The following is a 21,899-nucleotide window of genomic DNA, read 5'->3' as shown; positions in this document are numbered from 1 at the left end:
GACAGGCCCATGCTGTCCATGGTGTCCCCATGGTGTCCATGGTGTCCCATGGTGTCTGTCCGTCCGTCCGCAGCCATGGCCGACGATCTGGACTTCGGGACGGGGGACGCGGGCGCCTCGGCCACGTTCCCCATGCAGGGTGTCCATCCCATAGTGTCCGTGTGTCCATCCCATGGTGTCCGTGTGTCCATCCCCATGGCGTCCATGGTGTCCCCAAGGTGTCCATGGTGTCCCATAGTGTCTGTCCGTCTGTCCGCAGCCATGGCCGACGATCTGGACTTCGGGACGGGGGACGCGGGCGCCTCGGCCACGTTCCCCATGCAGTGCTCGGCCCTGCGCAAGAACGGCTTCGTGGTGCTCAAGGGCCGGCCCTGCAAGATCGTCGAGATGTCCACCTCCAAGACCGGCAAGCACGGCCACGCCAAGGTCAGGAACACCAGAAACGGGCCAAAATGGGGAGGAACGGGCCAAAATGGGGAGAAACGGGCCCGAAATGGGGAGAAACGGGCCAAAAATGGGGAGAAACGGGCCAAAAATGGGGAGAAACAGGTCCAAAATGGGGAGAAACGGGCCCGAAATGGGGAGAAACGGGCCCGAAATGGGGAGAAACGGGCCAGGAATGGGCAGAAACGGGCCAGGAATGGGCAGAAACGGGCTAGGAATGGGCAGAAATGGGTCCAAAATGGGCAGAAATGGGTCCAAAATGGGGAGAAATGGGCAAAAAATGGGCAGAAACGGGCAAAAAATGGGCAGAAACGGGCAAAAAATGGGCAGAAACGGGCAAAAAATGGGCAGAAATGGGCAAAAAATGGGCAGAAACGGGCCAAAGAGGGACAGAAACGGGCCAGAAATGGGGAGAAACTGGCCCAAAATGGGGAGAAATGGGTCCAAAATGGGGAGAAACGGGAAAAAAATGGGCAGAAATGGGCCAGGAGTGGGCGGAAATGGGCCAAAATGGGCAGAAACGGTCAAAATATGGGCAAAAAATGGGCAAGAAACGGGCCAGAAATGGGCAAAAAACGGGCCAGAAATGGGCAAAAAACGGGCCAGAAATGGGGAGAAACGGGCCAGAAATGGGGAGAAATGGGTCCAAAATGGGGAGAAACAGGAAAAAAATGGGCAGAAATGGGCCAGGAATGGGCGGAAATGGGCCAAAATGGGCAGAAATGGGCAAAAACCGGGCAGAAACGGGCCAAAGAGGGACAGAAACGGGCCAGAAATGGGGAGAAACGGGCCAGAAATGGGGAGAAACGGGCCAGAAATGGGGAGAAATGGGCCCAAAATGGGGAGAAATGGGCCCAAAAGGGGGAGAAACGGGAGAAAAATGGGCGGAAATGGGCCAGGAATGGGCGGAAATGGGCAGAAACGGGCAAAAAATGGGCAGAAACGGGGAAAAACTGGGCAGAAACGGGCCAAAGAGGGACAGAAACGGGCCAGAAATGGGGAGAAACAGGCCAAAAATGGGGAGAAACGGGCCAAAAATGGGGAGAAACGGGCCAGAAATGGGCGGAAACGGGCCAGAAATGGGGAGAAACGGGCCAAAAATGGGCAGAAAAGGGCAAAAAATGGGGAGAAATTGGCCAAAATGGGGAGAAATGGGAAAAAAAATGGGCAGAAACAGCCCAAAAATGGGTAGAAATGGCCCCAAAATGGGCAGAAATGGGCCAAAAATGGGTAGAAATGGGGAGAAACGGCTTGAAAATGGGGAGAAACGGCTTGAAAATGGGGAGAAATGGGCCAGAAATGGGGAGAAACGGGCCAAAAAGGGGGAGAAATGGGCCAAAAATGGGCAGAAATGGCCCAGGAACAGGCCAAAAATGGGCAAAAAGGGCCCAAAATGGGTAGAAACAGGCCAGGAATGGGCAGAAATGGGAAAAAAAATGGGCAGAAATGGGCCAAAAATGGGCCGGATAGGGCCAAAAATGGGCAGAAATGGGAAAAAAATGGGTAGAAATGGGCCAAAAATGGGCCAGGAACCACCAAGAACAGCCCAAAAATGGGTAGAAATGGGTAGAAATGGGCCAAAAAATGGGTAGAAATGGGCCAAAAATGGGCAGAAATGGGCCAAAAATGGGTAGAAATGGGCAGAAATGGGACAAAAAATGGGTAGAAATGGGACAAAAATGGGTAGAAATGGGCCAAAAATAAGTAGAAATGGCCAAGAAATGGGCCAAAAATGGGTAGAAATGGGCCAAAAATTGATAGAAACAGGCAGAAATGGTCCAAAAATGGACAGAAATGGCCCAAAATGGGTGGAAACGGGCCAATAAGGGGCAAAAACGGGCCAGGAACGGGCAGAAATGGGCAAAAATGGGCAGAAACGGCCCAAAAATTGGTAGAAATGGGCAGAAACGGGCCAAAAATGGGCAGAAATGGGCCAAAAATGGGCAAAAATGGGCCCAAAATGCCCGGAAATGGGCCCAAAAATGACCAAAAAATGGCTCCAAAATGGCCCAGAATGAGGCCCCAAAATGGCCCCAAAACGCCCAAAAACGGGCAAGAAATGGACCAGAAAATAGGCTCAAAATGACCCCAAAATAGGAGCAGAATGAGGCCCCAAAATTGGCCCAAAATTGGCCCAAAAACACCCAAAAATGGTCAATTTGGACAAACTGACATAGCAGGCCCGAACAGGCCCCAAAATGGGCAAAAATGCCCCAAAATGCCCCAAAATGCCCCAAAATCGCCCCAAAAATGGTCGATATGGGCACATTGAGATCTGGGGGTGTCGTGAACCCCCAAAAGGACCCAAATTAGCCCAAAATCGCCCTTTTTCGCCCCAAAAATGATCAGTAAGGACAAACTAACCTACTAGGCCCCAACTAGGCCCAAATAGGCCCCAAAATGATCCAAAATGCCCCAAAAATGCCCCAAAATCGCCCCAAAAATGGTCGATACGGACCCATTGAGATCTGGGGGTGTCGTGAACCCCAAAAATCCCCCAAATTTGCCCAAAAACCCCCATTTTCACCCCCAAAATGATCAAATATTGACTCACCAACCTACTAGGCCCAAATAGGCCCCAAATAAGTGCAAAACGCCCCAAAAATGCCCCAAAATGCCCCAAAATCGCCCCAAAAATCATCAATATGGACCCATTGAGATCTGGGGGTGTCGTGAACCCCCAAAACGCCCCAAATTTGCCCAAAATCGCCCAAATTCCCCCCAAAACCAGTCAAATATTGATTCAACAGTGTATTAGGACCCAACTAGGCCCGAATAGGCCTGAATAGGCCCCAAAAGCCCCCAAAATCCCCCAAAATCGCCCCAAAAATGGTCAATATGGACCCATTGAGATCCGGGGGTGTCGTGAACCCCCAAAATGATTCAAATTTGCCCAAAATCCCCCAAATTCACCCCAAAAATGATCAATATGGACACATTAACCTAATAGGCCCCAACTAGGCCGGAATAGGCCCCAAAAGCCCCAAAACGCCCCAAAATTGCCCCAAAAACGCTCGATATGGACCCATTGAGATCTGGGGGTGTCATGAACCCCCAAAATGATGCAAATTTACTCAAAAACCCCCAAATTTGCCCCAAAAATCACCCCAAAAGTGGTCAATGTGGATAAATGAACCTACTAGGCCCCACCAGGCCCAAATAGGCCCAAAAATGGTCAAAAATGCCCCAAAATGCCCCAAAATCACCCCAAAAATGGTCGATATGGACCCATTGAGATCTGGGGGTGTCGTGAGCCCCCAAAATTATCACAGTTTGCCCAAAATCCCCCAAATTCACCCCAAAAAGGGTCAAATATTGATTCAACAGTGTACTAGGCCCCAACTAGGCCTGAATAGGCCCCAAAAGCCCCCAAAATGCCCGAAAATCACCCCAAAAATGTTCAATATGGACCCACTGAGATCTGGGGGTGTTGTGAACCCCCAAAATGGCCCAAATTTGCCCAAATTCACCCCAAAAATGCTCAAATATTGACTCAACAATGTACTAGGCCCGAATAGGCCTCTACTAGGTCCAACTAGGCCCAAAAAGCCCCCAAATCCCCCAAAAATGCCCCAAAATCACCCCAAAACGCTCGATATGGACCCATTGAGATCTGGAGGTGTCGTGAACCCCCAAAATCCCCCAAATTTGCCCCAAAATAACAAAAAAATGGTCAAATATTGACTCAACAACATACTAGGCCCTAATAGGCCCCAACTAGGCCCGAATAGGCCCTAAAAGCCCCAAAAATGCCCCAAAATGCCTGAAAATCACCTCAAAAATGTTCAATATGGACCCATTGAGATCTGGGGGTGTCGTGAAGCCCCAAAATGATCCAAATTTGCCCAAAATCCCCCAAATTTGCCCCAAAATCACAAAAAAATGGTGAAATATTGACTCAACAATATAGTAGGCCCCAACTAGGCCCAAATAGGCCCAAAACGCCCCAAAATCGCCCCAAAAATCATTAATATGGACCCATTGAGATCCGGGGGTGTCATGAACCCCCAAAAACGCCCCAAATTTGCCCAAAAACCCCCATTTTCACCCCAAAAATGATCAATAGAGACACATTAACCTACTAGGCCCCAACTAGGCCCCAAAAGCCCCAAAATTGACCCAAAATGCCCCAAAATCGCCCCAAAAATGGTCGATATGGGCACATTGAGATCTGGGGGTGTCGTGTAGCCCCCAAAGTGATCCAAATTTGCCCAAAATCCCCCAAATTCACCCCAAAAACAGTCAAATATTGACTCAACAACATACTAGGCCCCAACTAGGCCCAACTAGGCCCAAAAATGCCCCAAAACGCCCCAAAATTACCCCAAAAATGTTCAATATGGACCCATTGAGATCCGGGGGTGTCGTGAACCCCCAAAAACGCCCCAAATTTGCCCAAAAACCCCCATTTTCACCCCAAAAATGATCAATATAGACACGTTAACCTACTAGGCCCCAACTAGGCCCAACTAGGCCCCCAAAGCCCCAAAATTGACCCAAAATGCCCCAAATTCACCCCAAAAATGGTCAATATGGACCCATTGAGATCTGGGGGTGTCGTGAACCCCCAAAATCCCCCAAATTTGCCCCAAAATAACAAAAAAATGGTCAAATATTGACTCAACAACCTACTAGGCCCAACTAGGCCCCAAATAAGTGCAAAATGCCCCAAAAATGCCCCAAAATGCCCCAAATTCACCCCAAAAATGGTCGATATGGACCCATTGAGATCTGGGGGTGTCGTGAACCCCCAAAAATGACCCAAATTTGCCCAAAACCCCCCAAATTCCCCCCCAAAATGGTCAAATATTGACTCAACAATGTACTAGGCCCAAACTAGGCCCGAATAGGCACCTACTAGTCCCAAAATGCCCCAAAAAATGCCCCAAAACGCCCCAAAATTACCCCAAAAATGTTCAATATGGACCCATTGAGATCTGGGGGTGTCGTGAACCCCCCAAAACGCCCCAAATTTGCCCAAAATCCCCCGAATTTATCCCCAAAATGAGCAAATATTTACTCAACAATGTACTAGGCTCAAACTAGGCCCGAATAGGCCCCAATTAGTCCCAAAATGCCCCAAAAACGCCCCAAAATGCCCCAAAATCACCCCAAAAATGGTCAATATGGACCCACTGAGATCTGGGGGTGTCGTGAACCCCCAAAATGACCCAAATTTGCGCAAATTTGCCCCAAAAATGCTCAAATATTGACTGAACAAGGTACTAGGCCCGAATAGGTCTCTACTAGGCCCAACTAGGCCCAAAAAGCCCCAAAATCCCCCCAAAACGCCCCAAAATCGCCCCCAAAATCATCAATATGGACCCATTGAGATCCGGGGGTGTCGTGAACCCCCAAAATGACCCAAATTTGCCCCAAATCCCCCAAATTCACCCCAAAAACAGTGAAATATTGACTCAACAACGTACTAGGCCCAAACTAGGCCCGAATAGGCCCCAAAAGCCCCAAAAACGCCCCAAAACGCCCCAAAAACGCTCGATATGGACCCATTGAGATCCGGGGGTGTCGTGAACCCCCCAAAATGCCCCAAATTTGCCCAAAATCCCCCAAATTCACCCCATAAATGGTCAAATATTGACTCAACAGTGTACTAGGCCCCAACTAGGCCTGAATAGGCCCCAACTAGGCCCAAAATGCCCCAAAATGCCCCAAAATCGCCCCAAAAACGCTCGATATGGACCCATTGAGATCCGGGGGTGTCGTGAACCCCCCAAAACGCCCCAAATTTGCCCAAAATCGCCGTTTTTCGCCCCGTTTTCAGGTGCACCTGGTGGGCATCGACATCTTCACGGGCAAGAAGTACGAGGACATCTGCCCGTCCACCCACAACATGGACGTGCCCAACATCAAACGCAACGACTTCCAGGTGGGGGGCGGGACCCCCAAGTGTGGGGCGGGACCCCCAAGTGTGTTTCTGGGACCCCCAAGTGTGGGGCGGGACCCCCAAGTGTGATTCTGGGACCCCCAAGTGTGATTCTGAGACCCCCAAGTGTGTTTCTGGGACCCCCAAGTGTGGGGCTGGGACCCCCAAGTGTGGGGCGGGACCCCCAAGTGTGGGGCTGAGACCCCCAAGTGTGGGGCGGGACCCCCAAGTGTGGGGCTGAGACCCCCAAGTGTGGGGCGGGACCCCCAAGTGTGATTCTGGGACCCCCAAGTGTGGGGCTGAGACCCCCAAGTGTGATTCTGGGACCCCCAAGTGTGGGGCTGAGACCCCCAAGTGTGATTCTGGGACCCCCAAGTGTGGGGCTGGGACCCCCAAGTGTGGGGCTGAGACCCCCAAGTGTGATTCTGGGACCCCCAAGTGTGTTTCTGGGACCCCCAAGTGTGGGGCTGAGACCCCCAAGTGTGGGGCTGGGACCCCCAAGTGTGATTCTGAGACCCCCAAGTGTGGGGCGGGACCCCCAAGTGTGATTCTGAGACCCCCAAGTGTGGGGCGGGACCCCCAAGTGTGATTCTGGGACCCCCAAGTGTGGGGCGGGACCCCCAAGTGTGGGGCTGAGACCCCCAAGTGTGTTTCTGGGACCCCCAAGTGTGGGGCGGGACCCCCAAGTGTGATTCTGAGACCCCCAAGTGTGGGGCGGGACCCCCAAGTGTGATTCTGGGACCCCCAAGTGTGGGGCGGGACCCCCAAGTGTGGGGCGGGACCCCCAAGTGTGATTCTGGGACCCCCAAGTGTGGGGCTGGGACCCCCAAGTGTGGGGCTGGGACATTCACTAATCTATGGGTCTGCCCCACACATTCACTGATCTATGGGTCCAGCCCCACACGTTCATTAATCTGTGGGTCTGCCCCACGTGTTCACTAATCTATGGGTCACAACTCACTGGGTCCCCATCTGTGGGTCAATCTATGGGTCTGCCCCACACATTCACAATCTATGGGTCAATCTGTGGGTCTGCCCCACACATGGCTGATCTGTGGGTCAATCTATGGGTCTGCCCCACACATTCACAATCTGTGGGTCAATCTGTGGGTCTGCCCCACACATTCATAATCTGTGGGTCAATCTATGGGTCTGCCCCACACATTCACAATCTGTGGGTCAATCTATGGGTCTGCCCCACACATCACTGATCTATGGGTCAATCTATGGGTCTGCCCCACACATTCACAATCTATGGGTCAATCTGTGGGTCTGCCCCACACATTCACAATCTATGGGTCAATCTATGGGTCTGCCCCACACATCACTGATCTATGGGTCAATCTATGGGTCTGCCCCACACATCACTGATCTATGGGTCAATCTGTGGGTCTGCCCCACACATTCACAATCTATGGGTCAATCTATGGGTCTGCCCCACACATCACTGATCTGTGGGTCTGCCCCCCAGCTGATCGGGATCCAGGACGGGTACCTGTCTGTGGGTCACTCTGTGGGTCAATGTGTGGGTCAATCTATGGGTCTGCCCCACACATTCACAATCTATGGGTCTGCCCCCCAGCTCATTGGGATCCAGGACGGGTACCTGTCTGTGGGTCAATCTATGGGTCTGCCCCACACATCACTGATCTATGGGTCTGCCCCCCAGCTGATCGGGATCCAGGACGGGTACCTGTCTGTGGGTCACTGATCTGTGGGTCACTGATCTGTGGGTCACTGATCTATGGGTCAATCTATGGGTCTGCCCCATAGCTCATCGGGATCCAGGACGGGTACCTGTCTGTGGGTCAATGTGTGGGTCACTGATCTGTGGGTCACTGATCTATGGGTCAATGTGTGGGTCTGCCCCACAGCTGATCGGGATCCAGGACGGGTACCTGTCTGTGGGTCAATGTGTGGGTCACTGATCTATGGGTCAATCTATGGGTCTGCCCCCCAGCTCATCGGGATCCAGGACGGGTACCTGTCTGTGGGTCACTGATCTGTGGGTCAATCTATGGGTCTGCCCCACAGCTCATTGGGATCCAGGACGGGTACCTGTCTGTGGGTCACTCTGTGGGTCACTCTGTGGGTCACTGATCTATGGGTCAATCTATGGGTCTCCCCCCAGCTGATCGGGATCCAGGACGGGTACCTGTCTGTGGGTCACTCTGTGGGTCACTCTGTGGGTCACTCTGTGGGTCACTCTGTGGGTCACTCTGTGGGTCACTGATCTATGGGTCAATCTATGGGTCTGCCCCACAGCTGATCGGGATCCAGGACGGGTACCTGTCGCTGCTCCAGGACTCGGGGGAGGTTCGGGAGGATCTGCGGCTGCCGGAGGGAGAGCTGGGGCGGGAGATCGAGCAGAAATACGACTGCGGGGAGGAGATCCTGGTACCGGGGGCAATCTATGGGGCAGCCATGGGGCGCTGTGGGGCTGGGGAATGGGGAGGGAGATCGGGCAGAAATACAACTGTGGGGGGAGATGCTGGTACTTATGGGGCGGTTATGGGGCGGTTATGGGGCGGTTATGGGGCGGTTATGGGGCGGTTATGGGGTGGTTATGGGGCGCTATGGGGCAGTTATGGGGCGCTATGGGGTGGTTATGGGGCGCTATGGGGCTGGGATGCGCTATGGGGCTGGGGAATGGGGATGGAGCAGAAATACGACTGTGGGGAGGAGATCCTGGTACTTATGGGGCAATCTATGGGTCGCTATGGGTCAGATGTGGGTCGCTATGGGTCGCTATGGGTCGCTGTGGGTCACTGTGGGTCGCTGTGGGTCGCTATGGGTCACTGTGGGTCGCTATGGATCGCTGTGGGTCGCTGTGGGTCGCTGTGGGTCGCTATGGGTCGCTGTGGGTCAGATGTGGGTCGCTGTGGGTCACTATGGGTCAGATGTGGGTCAGATGTGGGTCACTGTGGGTCGCTGTGGGTCGCTATGGGTCACTGTGGGTCGCTATGGGTCGCTATGGGTCAGATGTGGGTCGCTGTGGGTCGCTATGGGTCGCTATGGGTCAGATGTGGGTCGCTGTGGGTCACTGTGGGTCGCTATGGGTCGCTGTGGGTCGCTGTGGGTCGCTATGGGTCAGATGTGGGTCGCTGTGGGTCGCTATGGGTCGCTGTGGGTCGCTGTGGGTCGCTATGGGTCGCTATGGGTCAGATGTGGGTCGCTATGGGGCAGGATGTGGGTCGCTATGGGTCGCTATGGGTCGCTATGGGTCGCTGTGGGTCGCTGTGGGTCGCTATGGGTCACTGTGGGTCGCTATGGGTCGCTATGGGTCGCTGTGGGTCAGATGTGGGTCGCTATGGGTCGCTATGGGTCGCTGTGGGTCACTGTGGGTCGCTATGGGTTGCTGTGGGTCAGATGTGGGTCGCTATGGGGCAGGATGTGGGTCGCTATGGGTCGCTGTGGGTCGCTATGGGTCACTGTGGGTCGCTGTGGGTCGCTATGGGTCGCTGTGGGTCGCTATGGGTCGCTATGGGTCGCTGTGGGTCGCTGTGGGTCGCTATGGGTCGCTGTGGGTCGCTGTGGGTCACTGTGGGTCGCTATGGGTCAGATGTGGGTCACTGTGGGTCGCTGTGGGTCGCTATGGGTCGCTCCCCACAGATCACGGTGCTGTCGGCCATGACAGAAGAAGCTGCTGTCGCCATCAAGGCCATGGCCAAATAGGGGCCAGGTGGGATCTGTGGGGCAATCTGTGGGGCTGGGGGATCTGTGGGGCTGGGGGCATCTATGGGGCTGGGGGATCTATGGGGCTGGGGTGGGATCTATGGGGCTGGGGGATCTATGGGGCTGGGGTGGGATCTATGGGGCTGGGGGGATCTGTGGGGCTGGGGGGGTCTATGGGGCAGAGGGGGTCTCTATGGGTCAGGGTCTCTCTATGGGTCTCTATGGGTCAGGGGTCTCTATGGGTCAGGGGTCTCTCTATGGGTCTCTATGGGTCAGGGGTCTCTATGGGTCAGGGTCTCTCTATGGGTCAGGGTCTCTCTATGGGTCGGGGTCTCTCTATGGGTCGGGGTCTCTATGGGTCTCTATGGGTCGGGGTCTCTCTATGGGTCGGGGTCTCTATGGGTCAGGGGTCTCTCTATGGGTCAGGGGTCTCTCTCTCTATGGGTCGGGGTCTCTATGGGTCTCTATGGGGCAGAGTCTCTATGGGTCAGGGGTCTCTCTATGGGTCTCTATGGGTCAGGGGTCTCTCTATGGGTCTCTATGGGTCAGGGGTCTCTATGGGTCAGGGGTCTCTCTATGGGTCTCTATGGGTCGGGGTCTCTATGGGTCTCTATGGGTCAGGGTCTCTCTATGGGTCTCTACGGGTTGGGGTCTCTCTATGGGTCGGGGTCTCTCTATGGGGCAGAGTCTCTATGGGTCTCTATGGGTCGGGGTCTCTATGGGTCTCTATGGGTCTCTATGGGTCTCTATGGGTCAGGGGTCTCTCTATGGGTCTCTATGGGTCTCTATGGGTCTCTATGGGTCAGGGGTCTCTCTATGGGTCGGGGTCTCTATGGGTCGGGGTCTCTATGGGTCTCTATGGTCTCTATGGGTCAGGGGTCTCTATGGGTCTCTATGGGTCAGGGGTCTCTCTATGGGTCTCTATGGGTCAGGGGTCTCTATGGGTCAGGGGTCTCTCTATGGGTCTCTATGGGTCAGGGGTCTCTATGGGTCAGGGGTCTCTCTATGGGTCTCTATGGGTCAGGGGTCTCTATGGGTCGGGGTCTCTATGGGTCTCTATGGGTCAGGGGTCTCTATGGGTCGGGGTCTCTATGGGTCTCTATGGGTCAGGGGTCTCTATGGGTCGGGGTCTCTATGGGTCTCTATGGGGCAGAGTCTCTATGGGTCGGGGTCTCTCTATGGGTCGGGGTCTCTATGGGGCAGAGTCTCTATGGGTCTCTATGGGTCGGGGTCTCTCTATGGGTCGGGGTCTCTCTATGGGTCTCTATGGGTCAGGGGTCTCTCTATGGGTCTCTATGGGTCTCTATGGGTCTCTATGGGTCGGGGTCTCTCTATGGGTCGGGGTCTCTCTATGGGTCTCTATGGGTCGGGGTCTCTATGGGTCAGGGGTCTCTCTATGGGTCTCTATGGGTCGGGGTCTCTATGGGTCAGGGGTCTCTCTATGGGTCTCTATGGGTCGGGGTCTCTCTCTCTATGGGGCAGAGTCTCTATGGGTCTCTATGGGTCAGGGGTCTCTCTATGGGTCGGGGTCTCTATGGGTCTCTATGGGTCAGGGGTCTCTATGGGTCTCTATGGGTCTCTATGGGGCAGAGTCTCTATGGGTCCCAGCCCCACATCCCCCCATCCCCCCCCAGGTCGCAGCCGCCGTGGGGCGGGACCCCCAACACTAAACCAACAACGGGGGGGGGGGGGGGGCTCCCTGCCCCACCCCCCCGCATAGGCCACGCCCCCCTCCCCCCCCGAGTGGGCGGGGCCGCCCCGTGGTGGGGGGTGGGGGGGGAGGGGCGGCTCCGGGGGGCCCCTCCCCCCCCTCATTCACCCCCCCCCCCCCCCAAAATGTTTGTTAATCAGCCGGAAAATTAAAAACAAATCATCTATAATAACGAGATTGTTTAATTGGGGCGTTAATTGGGGATGGGGGGGGAGGGGATGGGGGAGGGGTGGGGGGGGCAGACAGGAAGTGATGTCAGAGCGGCGCGGTGACGTCATCACTTGTGGTAGAAGCGCTGGGATTGGCCGTGGGGCAGGAAGTGACGCGCGGGGGGGGGTGGAGGGCGGGAATGCGGCCTGGGGGGGGAGGGGCTTGTTAAGGCCACGCCCCCCCCACCCCGGTGCATGGGGGGGGGATGGGGGGTCTCTATGGGTCAGGGTCTATGGGTCCCCATTGGTCTCTATGGTCTCTATGGGTCCCCATGGGTCCCCATTGGTCTCTATGGGTCCCCATGGGTCCCCATTGGTCTCTATGGTCTCTATGGGTCCCCATTGGCCCCTATGGGTCCCTATGGGTCTCTATGGGTCTCTATGGTCCCTATGGGTCTATATGCATCCCCATTGGTCTCTATGGTCTCTATGGGTTGGGGGGGGTCTCTGTGTCACTCACGCTGTGGGGCTGTTGGGCTATAGGTTGGTCCCTATGGGTCCCTATGGGTCCCTATGGGTCTCTATGGGTCCCCATTTGTCCCTATGGGTCTCTATGTTCCCTATGGTCTCTATGGTTCCCCATTGGTCCCTATGGGTCTCTATGGGTCCCCATTGGTCTCTATGGTCCCTATGGGTCTCTATGGTTCCCATTGGTCTCTATGGGTCCCTATGGTCTCTATGGTTCCCCATTGGTCCCTATGGCTGTCTATGGTCCCTATGGGTCCCCATTGGTCCCTATGGGTCCCCATGGGTCTCTATGGTCTCTATGGGTCTCTATGGTCTCTATGGGTCCCCATTGGTCTCTATGGTCTCTATGGGTCTCTATGGGTCTCTATGGGTCCCCATTGGTCCCTATGGGTCTCTATGGTTCCCCATTGGTCTCTATGGTCTCTATGGGTCTCTATGGTTCCCCATTGGTCTCTATGGGTCTCTATGGTTCCCCATTGGTCTCTATGGTCTCTATGGGTCTCTATGGTTCCCCATTGGTCTCTATGGTCTCTATGGTTCCCCATTGGTCTCTATGGTCTCTATGGTTCCCCATTGGTCTCTATGGGTCCCTATGGGTCTCTATGGTTCCCCATTGGTCTCTATGGGTCCCCATTGGTCCCTATGGTCTCTATGGGTCCCTATGGGTCTCTATGGGTCCCCATTGGTCTCTATGGTCTCTATGGTTCCCCATTGGTCCCTATGGGTCTCTATGGTTCCCCATTGGTCTCTATGGGGTCTCTATGGGTCTCTATGGGTCCCTATGGTCTCTATGGGTCCCCATTGGTCTCTATGGGGTCTCTATGGGTCTCTATGGGTCCCTATGGTCTCTATGGGTCCCCATTGGTCTCTATGGTCTCTATGGTCTCTATGGGTCCCGATGGGTCCCCATTGGTCCCTATGGGTCTCTATGGTCTCTATGGGTCCCTATGGGTCTCTATGGGTCCCCATTGGTCTCTATGGTCCCTATGGGTCCCTATGGTCTCTATGGGTCCCTATGGGTCCCCATTGGTCTCTATGGGGTCTCTATGGGTCTCTATGGTCTCTATGGGTCTCTATGGTCCCTATGAGTCCCTATGAGTCCCTATGGGTCCCCATTGGTCTCTATGGTTCCCCATTGGTCTCTATGGTCCCTATGGGTCCCTATGGGTCTCTATGGTCTCTATGGGGTGTCTATGGGGTGTCTATGTGTCACTCACGCTGTGGGGCTGTTGGGCTATAGGTCGGTCCCTATGGGTCTCTATGGTTCCCCATTGGTCCCTATGGGTCTCTATGGTTCCCCATTGGTCTCTATGGTCTCTATGGGTCTCTATGAGTCCCCATTGGTCTCTATAGTCCCCATTGGTCCCCATGGGTCCCTATGGTCTCTATGGTCCCCATTGGTCTCTATGGTTCCCCATTGGTCTCTATGGGGTCTCTATGAGTCCCCATTGGTCTCTATGGGTCCCCATTGGTCCCTATGGGTCTCTATGGTTCCCCATTGGTCTCTATGGTCTCTATGGGTCTCTATGAGTCCCCATTGGTCTCTATAGTCCCCATTGGTCCCCATGGGTCCCTATGGTCTCTATGGTCCCCATTGGTCTCTATGGTTCCCCATTGGTCTCTATGGGGTCTCTATGAGTCCCCATTGGTCTCTATGGGTCCCCATTGGTCTCTATGGTCTCTATGGGTCTCTATGAGTCCCCATTGGTCTCTATGGTCCCCATTGGTCTCTATGGGGTCTCTATGAGTCCCCATTGGTCCCCATGGGTCCCTATGGTCTCTATGGTCCCCATTGGTCTCTATGGTTCCCCATTGGTCTCTATGGGGTCTCTATGAGTCCCCATTGGTCTCTATGGGTCCCCATTGGTCTCTATGGGTCTCTATGGGTCTCTATGAGTCCCCATTGGTCTCTATGGGTCCCCATTGGTCTCTATGGGTCTCTATAGTCCCCATTGGTCCCCATGGGTCCCTATGGTCTCTATGGTCCCCATTGGTCTCTATGGTTCCCCATTGGTCTCTATGGGGTCTCTATGAGTCCCCATTGGTCTCTATGGGTCCCCATTGGTCTCTATGGGTCTCTATGGGTCTCTATGAGTCCCCATTGGTCTCTATGGGTCCCCATTGGTCTCTATGGGTCTCTATAGTCCCCATTGGTCCCCATGGGTCCCTATGGTCTCTATGGTCCCCATTGGTCTCTATGGGTCCCCATTGGTCTCTATGGGGTCTCTATGAGTCCCCATTGGTCTCTATGGGTCCCCATTGGTCTCTATGGGTCTCTATGGGTCTCTATGAGTCCCCATTGGTCTCTATGGGTCCCCATTGGTCTCTATGGGTCTCTATAGTCCCCATTGGTCCCCATGGGTCCCTATGGTCTCTATGGTCCCCATTGGTCTCTATGGTTCCCCATTGGTCTCTATGGGGTCTCTATGAGTCCCCATTGGTCTCTATGGGTCCCCATTGGTCTCTATGGGTCTCTATGGGTCTCTATGAGTCCCCATTGGTCTCTATGGGTCCCCATTGGTCTCTATGGGTCTCTATAGTCCCCATTGGTCCCCATGGGTCCCTATGGTCTCTATGGTCCCCATTGGTCTCTATGGTTCCCCATTGGTCTCTATGGGGTCTCTATGAGTCCCCATTGGTCTCTATGGGTCCCCATTGGTCTCTATGGGTCTCTATGGGTCTCTATGAGTCCCCATTGGTCTCTATGGGTCCCCATTGGTCTCTATGGGTCTCTATAGTCCCCATTGGTCCCCATGGGTCCCTATGGTCTCTATGGTCCCCATTGGTCTCTATGGGTCCCCATTGGTCTCTATGGGGTCTCTATGAGTCCCCATTGGTCTCTATGGGTCCCCATTGGTCTCTATGGGTCTCTATGGGTCTCTATGAGTCCCCATTGGTCTCTATGGGTCCCCATTGGTCTCTATGGGTCTCTATAGTCCCCATTGGTCCCCATGGGTCCCTATGGTCTCTATGGTCCCCATTGGTCTCTATGGTTCCCCATTGGTCTCTATGGGGTCTCTATGAGTCCCCATTGGTCTCTATGGGTCCCCATTGGTCTCTATGGGTCTCTATGGGTCTCTATGAGTCCCCATTGGTCTCTATGGGTCCCCATTGGTCTCTATGGGTCTCTATAGTCCCCATTGGTCCCCATGGGTCCCTATGGTCTCTATGGTCCCCATTGGTCTCTATGGTTCCCCATTGGTCTCTATGGGGTCTCTATGAGTCCCCATTGGTCTCTATGGGTCCCCATTGGTCTCTATGGGTCTCTATGGGTCTCTATGAGTCCCCATTGGTCTCTATGGGTCCCCATTGGTCTCTATGGGTCTCTATAGTCCCCATTGGTCCCCATGGGTCCCTATGGTCTCTATGGTCCCCATTGGTCTCTATGGGTCCCCATTGGTCTCTATGGGGTCTCTATGAGTCCCCATTGGTCTCTATGGGTCCCCATTGGTCTCTATGGGTCTCTATGGGTCTCTATGAGTCCCCATTGGTCTCTATGGGTCCCCATTGGTCTCTATGGGTCTCTATAGTCCCCATTGGTCCCCATGGGTCCCTATGGTCTCTATGGTCCCCATTGGTCTCTATGGGTCCCTATGGTCTCTATGGTTCCCCATTGGTCTCTATGGGTCCCTATGGTCTCTATGGTTCCCCATTGGTCTCTATGGTCTCTATGGTTCCCCATTGGTCTCTATGGGGTCTCTATGGGTCTCTATGGGTCCCTATGGTCTCTATGGTTCCCCATTGGTCCCTATGGTCCCCACGGGTCCCCATGTGTCACTCACGCTGTGGGGCTGTTGGGCGCCGCCGTGGGGCGGGAACGATCCGGGGGAGGCCGGACGGGGCGGGGGGGGGAAGGGCAGCCCGGCCTGGGGGGGGAGGGGAGGGGTGGGGGAGGGGCACGGGGCTGCCCCGCCCCCCATAACCCTCCATGGCCCCTCCCCCACCCCCAGAGTGCCCCTTCCCCCCCCCCCATAATGCCCCATGGCCCCTCCCCCATCCCCATAGACCCTCATTGCCCCTCCCCCACCCCCCATAGCACCCCATAGGCCCCTCCCCCCCCCTTAGACCCTTCCCCCCGCCCCTCCCCCATCCCCCCATAGACCCCTCCCCATGCCCCTCCCCCATAGACCCCTCCCCCCCATAGGCCCCTCCCTTACCCCATAGATCCCTCCCCCTCACCGCCCCTCCCCCACCCCATAGACCCCTCCCCCATCCCCCATAGACCCCTCCCCCACCCCTTTACCCCCATAGACCCCACCCCGCCCCTCCCCCACCCCATAGACCTCTCCCCCCCATAGGCCCCTCCCCCACCTCACAGGCCCCTCCCCCCCAGAGGCCCCTCCCCCGCCCAGGCCCCTCCCCCCGCCCCCGCCCAGGCCCCGCCCCCTCTGACCTTGGGCGGGGCCTGCATGGGGACGGGCAGTTGGGGGTTGGGCAGGAGGGGCCCGGGGTGCAGAGCCTGCGGGGGGAGGGGAGGGAGGGGGAGGGGCGCTGGGGGGAGGGGGCGGGGCGACACCAGCCCTGGCCCCTCCCCCACTCACCCCCCCCCATCCCCTCCCCCTCCCCCCCACACTTACCCCCCCATCCCCTCCCCCACAACCTCAGCCCCTCCCCCACCCACTTGGCCCCTCCCACCTCCGGCCCCTCCCCCCCCACCCCCCCGGCCCCGCCCCCGCTCACGGCGTCGCTGAACCCTGATTGGCTGTTGGCGTGTTCCAGCTGCTTCTGCAGGGGGATGGAGCTGCTGGGGGGCAGGAACCCTGGGGGCGGGGCCACAGTCAGGGGGCGGGGCCACACTTGGGGGTCAGACCCACACTTGGGGGTCAGGCTCCCACCCCATTGATGTGTCCACTTCTGAGACTCCACCCCCTCCGAGGCCCCGCCCCCCCGTAACCCCGCCCCCTCCCGAGACGAGACTCCGCCCCTCCCAGGCCCCCACCCCCCATTGGCTCTGCCCCCTCCCCTGTGTCTCCGCCCCCCGTGGGCGTGCCCCCCCGTAGGCCCCGCCCCAGGGCGTGTCCACTCCCGAGGCTCCGCCCCCTCCCAGGCCCCGCCCTCCGTGACCCCGCCCCCTCCCGAGACGATACTCCGCCCCTCCCAGGCCCCACCCCCCACTGGCTCCGCCCCCTCCCCAGACCCACCCCCTCCCCCCCATGTGTCCACTCCCGAGGCTCCGCCCCCTCCCAGGCCCCGCCCTCATGTCCCCTGAGGCTCCGCCCCCTCCCAGTCCCCGCCCCCCCTTTGGCGTCCCACTCCCACTCCCCCTCCCCGTGTCCAGTCCCAAGACTCCACCCCCCCAGGCCCCGCCCCCGTGGGCGTGTCCCCCCAGGCCCCGCCCCCTGGGCGTGTCGCACCTGTCTGGGCGGGGCTGAAGGGCCCGTGCAGCCCGAACCCGCCCGGCTGCTGCTGCGGCAGGAACGGGAGCGCGGGGAACCCGGGGCCTGCCCCACAGATTGACCCACAGGGCCACAGAGAGACATTAGGGACCCATAGGGACACATAGGGACCCATAGAGAGACATTAGAGACCCATAGAGAGACATAGGGACCCATAGAGAGACATTAGAGACCCATAGAGAGACATAGGGACCCATAGAGAGACATAGGGACCCATAGAGACACATAGGGACCCATAGAGAGACATTAGAGACCCATAGAGAGCGGGGAACGCGGGGCCTGCCCCACAGATTGACCCACAGGGTCATAGAGAGACATTAGGGACCCATAGAGACCATAGAGAGACATTAGGGACCCATAGAGACATTAGAGACCCATAGAGAGACATTAGAGACCCATAGAGAGCGCGGAACCCGGGGCCTGACCCACAGATTGACCCACAGGGCCACAGAGAGACATTAGAGACCCATAGAGACCATAGAGAGACATTAGAGACCCATAGAGAGACATTAGAGACCCATAGAGACCATAGAGAGACATTAGAGACCCATAGAGAGACATTAGAGACCCATAGAGACCCATAGAGACCCATAGAGAGACATTAGAGACCCATAGAGACACATAGAGAGACATTAGAGACCCATAGAGAGACATTAGAGACCCATAGAGAGACATAGGGACCCATAGAGAGACATTAGAGACCCATAGAGAGACATTAGAGACCCATAGAGAGACATAGGGACCCATAGAGAGACATTAGAGACCCATAGAGACACATAGAGACCCATAGAGAGACATAGGGACCCATAGAGAGACATTAGAGACCCATAGAGAGCGGGGAACCCGGGGCCTGCCCCACAGATTGACCCACAGGGACACGTTAGAGACCCATAGTGACCCATAGGGACCCACCCATCAGTGACCCACAAGTGACATAGAAATGACCCACAAGTGACGCCCCCGACCCACAAGTGACCCCCCCAGACACATAAGTGACCCATAAGTGACCCCCCCCAGACCCACAAGTGACCCATAAGTACCCCCCCCAGACCCACAAGTGACCCACAAATGACCCGTAAGTGACCCCCGCAGACCCACAAGTGACCCATAAGTGACCCCCCTGACCCACAAGTGACCCCCCCAGACCCATAAGTGACCCACAAGTGACCCACAAGTGACCCACAAGTGACCCATAAGTCACCCCCCAGACCCACAAGTGCCCCCCCCGACCCACAAGTGCCCCCCCCGACCCACAAGTGACCCACAAGTGACCCATAAGTGACCCCCCCGACCCACAAGTGACCCACAAGTGACCCATAAGTGACCCCTCCCAGACCCATAAGTGCCCCCCCCAGACCCACAAGTGACCCCCCCTCCCCCCCCCAACTCACCGCGTAGGGTCTGTGTCCCCCCGTAGGTCCCGGGGGGGGTGGGGGGGAAGGGCGGGTTCTGCCCCACGGCGAAGGGGCCCCCGGGCGCCCCCTGGAACTGCCCCTCCCCCGCCCCGAAGGGCTGCGCCGCGAACGGCCGCGCCTGCGGGACCCACACGTGGGGGGCAGCCCCATAAGTGTGGGGCAGCCCCATAGATGGGGGGTGACCCATAGATGTGGGGCAGCCCCATAGATGTGGGGCAGCCCCATAAGTTGGGGGGTGACCCATAGATGTGGGGTGACCCATAGATGTGGGTCAGCCCCATAAGTTTGGGGGGGGCAGCCAGAGGTTTTGGGGGTGGGGGGTCCATGTATCAAGGGGGTGCCCCATAAGTTGGGGGGTGACCCATAGATGTGGGGCAGCCCCATAAGTTTGGGGGGGGGGGAGAGGTTGTGGGGCAGCCAGAGGTTTTGGGGGGGTCTATGTATCAAGGGGGTGCCCCATAAGTTGGGGGGCAGCCCCATATACGGGGGCTGACCCATAGATGTGGGGCAGCCCCATAGATGTGGGGCAGCCCCATAAGTTTGGGGGGGGCAGCCAGAGGTTTTGGGGGTGGGGGGTCCATGTATCAAGGGGGTGCCCCATAAGTTGGGGGCTGACCCATAGATGTGGGGCAGCCCCATAAGTTGGGGGAGGGAGAGAGGTTGTGGGGCAGCCAGAGGTTTTGGGGGGTCTATGTATCAAGGGGGTGCCCCATAAGTTGGGGGGCAGCCCCATAGATGGGGGGTGACCCATAGATGTGGGGCAGCCCCATAGATGTGGGTCAGCCCCATAAGTTTGGGGGGGGCAGCCAGAGGTTTTGGGGGTGGGGGGTCCATGTATCAAGGGGGTGCCCCATAAGTTGGGGGGTGACCCACATATGGGGGGTGACCCATAGATGGGGGGCAGCCCCATAGATGTGGGGCAGCCCCATAAGTTTGGGGGGGGGGGGAGAGGTTGTGGGGCAGCCAGAGGTTTTGGGGGGGTCTATGTATCAAGGGGGTGCCCCATAAGTTGGGGGGTGACCCACATATGGGGGGTGACCCATAGATGTGGGGCAGCCCCATAGATGTGGGGTGACCCCTAGATATCCCTATGTCCAACCCACACCCCCCAGCCCCAAGGCTGCCCCACACCTGCCCCACATCCACCCCAGGGCTGCCCCACATCTGCCCCACATCCACCCCATGGCTGCCCCACATCCCCCTCAGTCACCTCCACACCCCCTGCCCCACACCTGCCCCACACCCTCAGCCCTATGTCCAGCCCCACATCTGCCCCACATCCACCCCACACCCCCAGCCCCACACCTGCCCCACATCCCCAGCCCCATGTCCACCCCACACCCCCAGCCCCACACCTGCCCCACACCTGCCCCACACCCGCAGCCCCATGTCCAGCCCCACATCCGCCCCACACCCCCAGCCCCACACCCCCAGCCCCACATCTGCCCCACATCCCCAGACCCACATCTGCCCCACACCCGCCCCACACCCCCAGCCCCACACCCTCAGCCCCACGTCTGCCCCCCAGCCCCCAGCCCCACATCTCCCCACATCCACCCCACATCCCCAGCCCCACACCCCCGCCCCCCGCCCCTCCCCCACTCACGGCGATGACGGGCGCCCCGAACATTTGCTGTTTCCCGCGCTCCGGCGCCATCAGCCCCGCCCGGGGGGCGGAGCCCGGGCTGCCTGGGGGCGGGGCCAGAGACACTGAGACCCATAGGGACCCATAGGGACCCATAGGGACCCATAGAGACACATAGAGACCCATAGGGACCCACAGAGACACATAGAGACCCATAGGGACCCATAGGGACCCATAGATCATCATTAGTGACCCATAGAGACCCATAGGGACCCATAAAGACCCATAGAGACCCATAACTGACCCATAGGGACCCACAGATACACATCACTGACCCATAGGGACCCATAGAGACCCATAGAGACCCATAGGGACCCATAAAGACCCATAGAGACCCATAACTGACCCATAGGGACCCATAAAGACCCATAGAGACCCATAGGGACCCATAAAGACCCATAGAGACCCATAACTGACCCATAGAGACCCATAGAGACCCATAGAGACCCATAGGGACCCATAAAGACCCATAGAGACCCATAACTGACCCATAGGGACCCACAGATACACATCACTGACCCATAGGGACCCATAGAGACACATCATTGACCCATAGGGACCCATAGAGACCCACAACTGACCCATAGGGACCCATAGAGACCCACAACTGACCCATAGAGACCCATAGAGACCCATAGGGACCCATAGGGACCCATAGAGACCCATAGAGACCCATAGAGACCCATAGGGACCCATAGAGACACATCACTGACCCTTAGAGACCCATAGAGACACTTACTGACCCATAACTGACTCATAGGGACCCATAGAGACCCATAGAGAGACATTAGAGACCCATAGGGACCCATAGAGACCCATAGAGAGACATTAGAGACCCATAGGGACCCATAGAGACCCATAGAGAGACATTAGAGACCCATAGGGACCCATAGAGACCCATAGGGACCCATAGAGACCCATAGAGAGACATTAGAGACCCATAGAGACCCATAGAGACCCATAGATCATCATTAGGGACCCATAGGGACCCACAGATACACATCACTGACCCATAGGGACCCATAGAGACCCATAACTGACCCATAGGGACC

The 21,899-nt window shown here is 56.8% G+C and overlaps 2 protein-coding genes across 2 annotated transcripts; one reads left to right on the top strand and one right to left on the bottom strand.

Annotated features, from left to right (window-relative positions):
* Positions 1-238: 238 nt before the first annotated feature.
* EIF5A (eukaryotic translation initiation factor 5A) lies at positions 239-11,786 on the top strand. Its single transcript, XM_082076892.1, has 5 exons — positions 239-426; positions 6,227-6,331; positions 8,594-8,725; positions 9,941-10,010; positions 11,638-11,786. Exons 1-4 carry the CDS (start codon positions 262-264, stop codon positions 10,001-10,003), a joined length of 465 nt encoding a protein of 154 aa, XP_081933018.1. The 5' UTR covers positions 239-261; the 3' UTR covers positions 10,004-10,010; positions 11,638-11,786.
* A 32-nt stretch (positions 11,787-11,818) lies between these two features.
* On the bottom strand, positions 11,819-21,715 carry GPS2 (G protein pathway suppressor 2; the record flags this gene model as incomplete). The annotated part of the gene is made up of 7 exons (XM_082076891.1): positions 20,809-21,715; positions 19,179-19,320; positions 17,746-17,832; positions 17,072-17,151; positions 16,785-16,850; positions 16,174-16,257; positions 11,819-12,070 (listed from the first exon to the last, which is right to left on the bottom strand). The coding sequence occupies exons 1-7, from the start codon at positions 21,082-21,084 to the stop codon at positions 11,819-11,821; spliced, it is 987 nt and encodes a 328-aa protein (XP_081933017.1). The 5' UTR covers positions 21,085-21,715.
* Between the last annotated feature and the right edge of the window lie 184 nt (positions 21,716-21,899).

Source organism: Streptopelia decaocto, assembly GCF_964273445.1.
Source record: "Streptopelia decaocto genome assembly, contig: HAP1_SCAFFOLD_2120, whole genome shotgun sequence".
Taxonomy (NCBI): domain Eukaryota; kingdom Metazoa; phylum Chordata; class Aves; order Columbiformes; family Columbidae; genus Streptopelia; species Streptopelia decaocto.
Note: the sequence above shows the minus strand (reverse complement) of the source record. Positions and strands in the feature narration are given on the sequence as shown.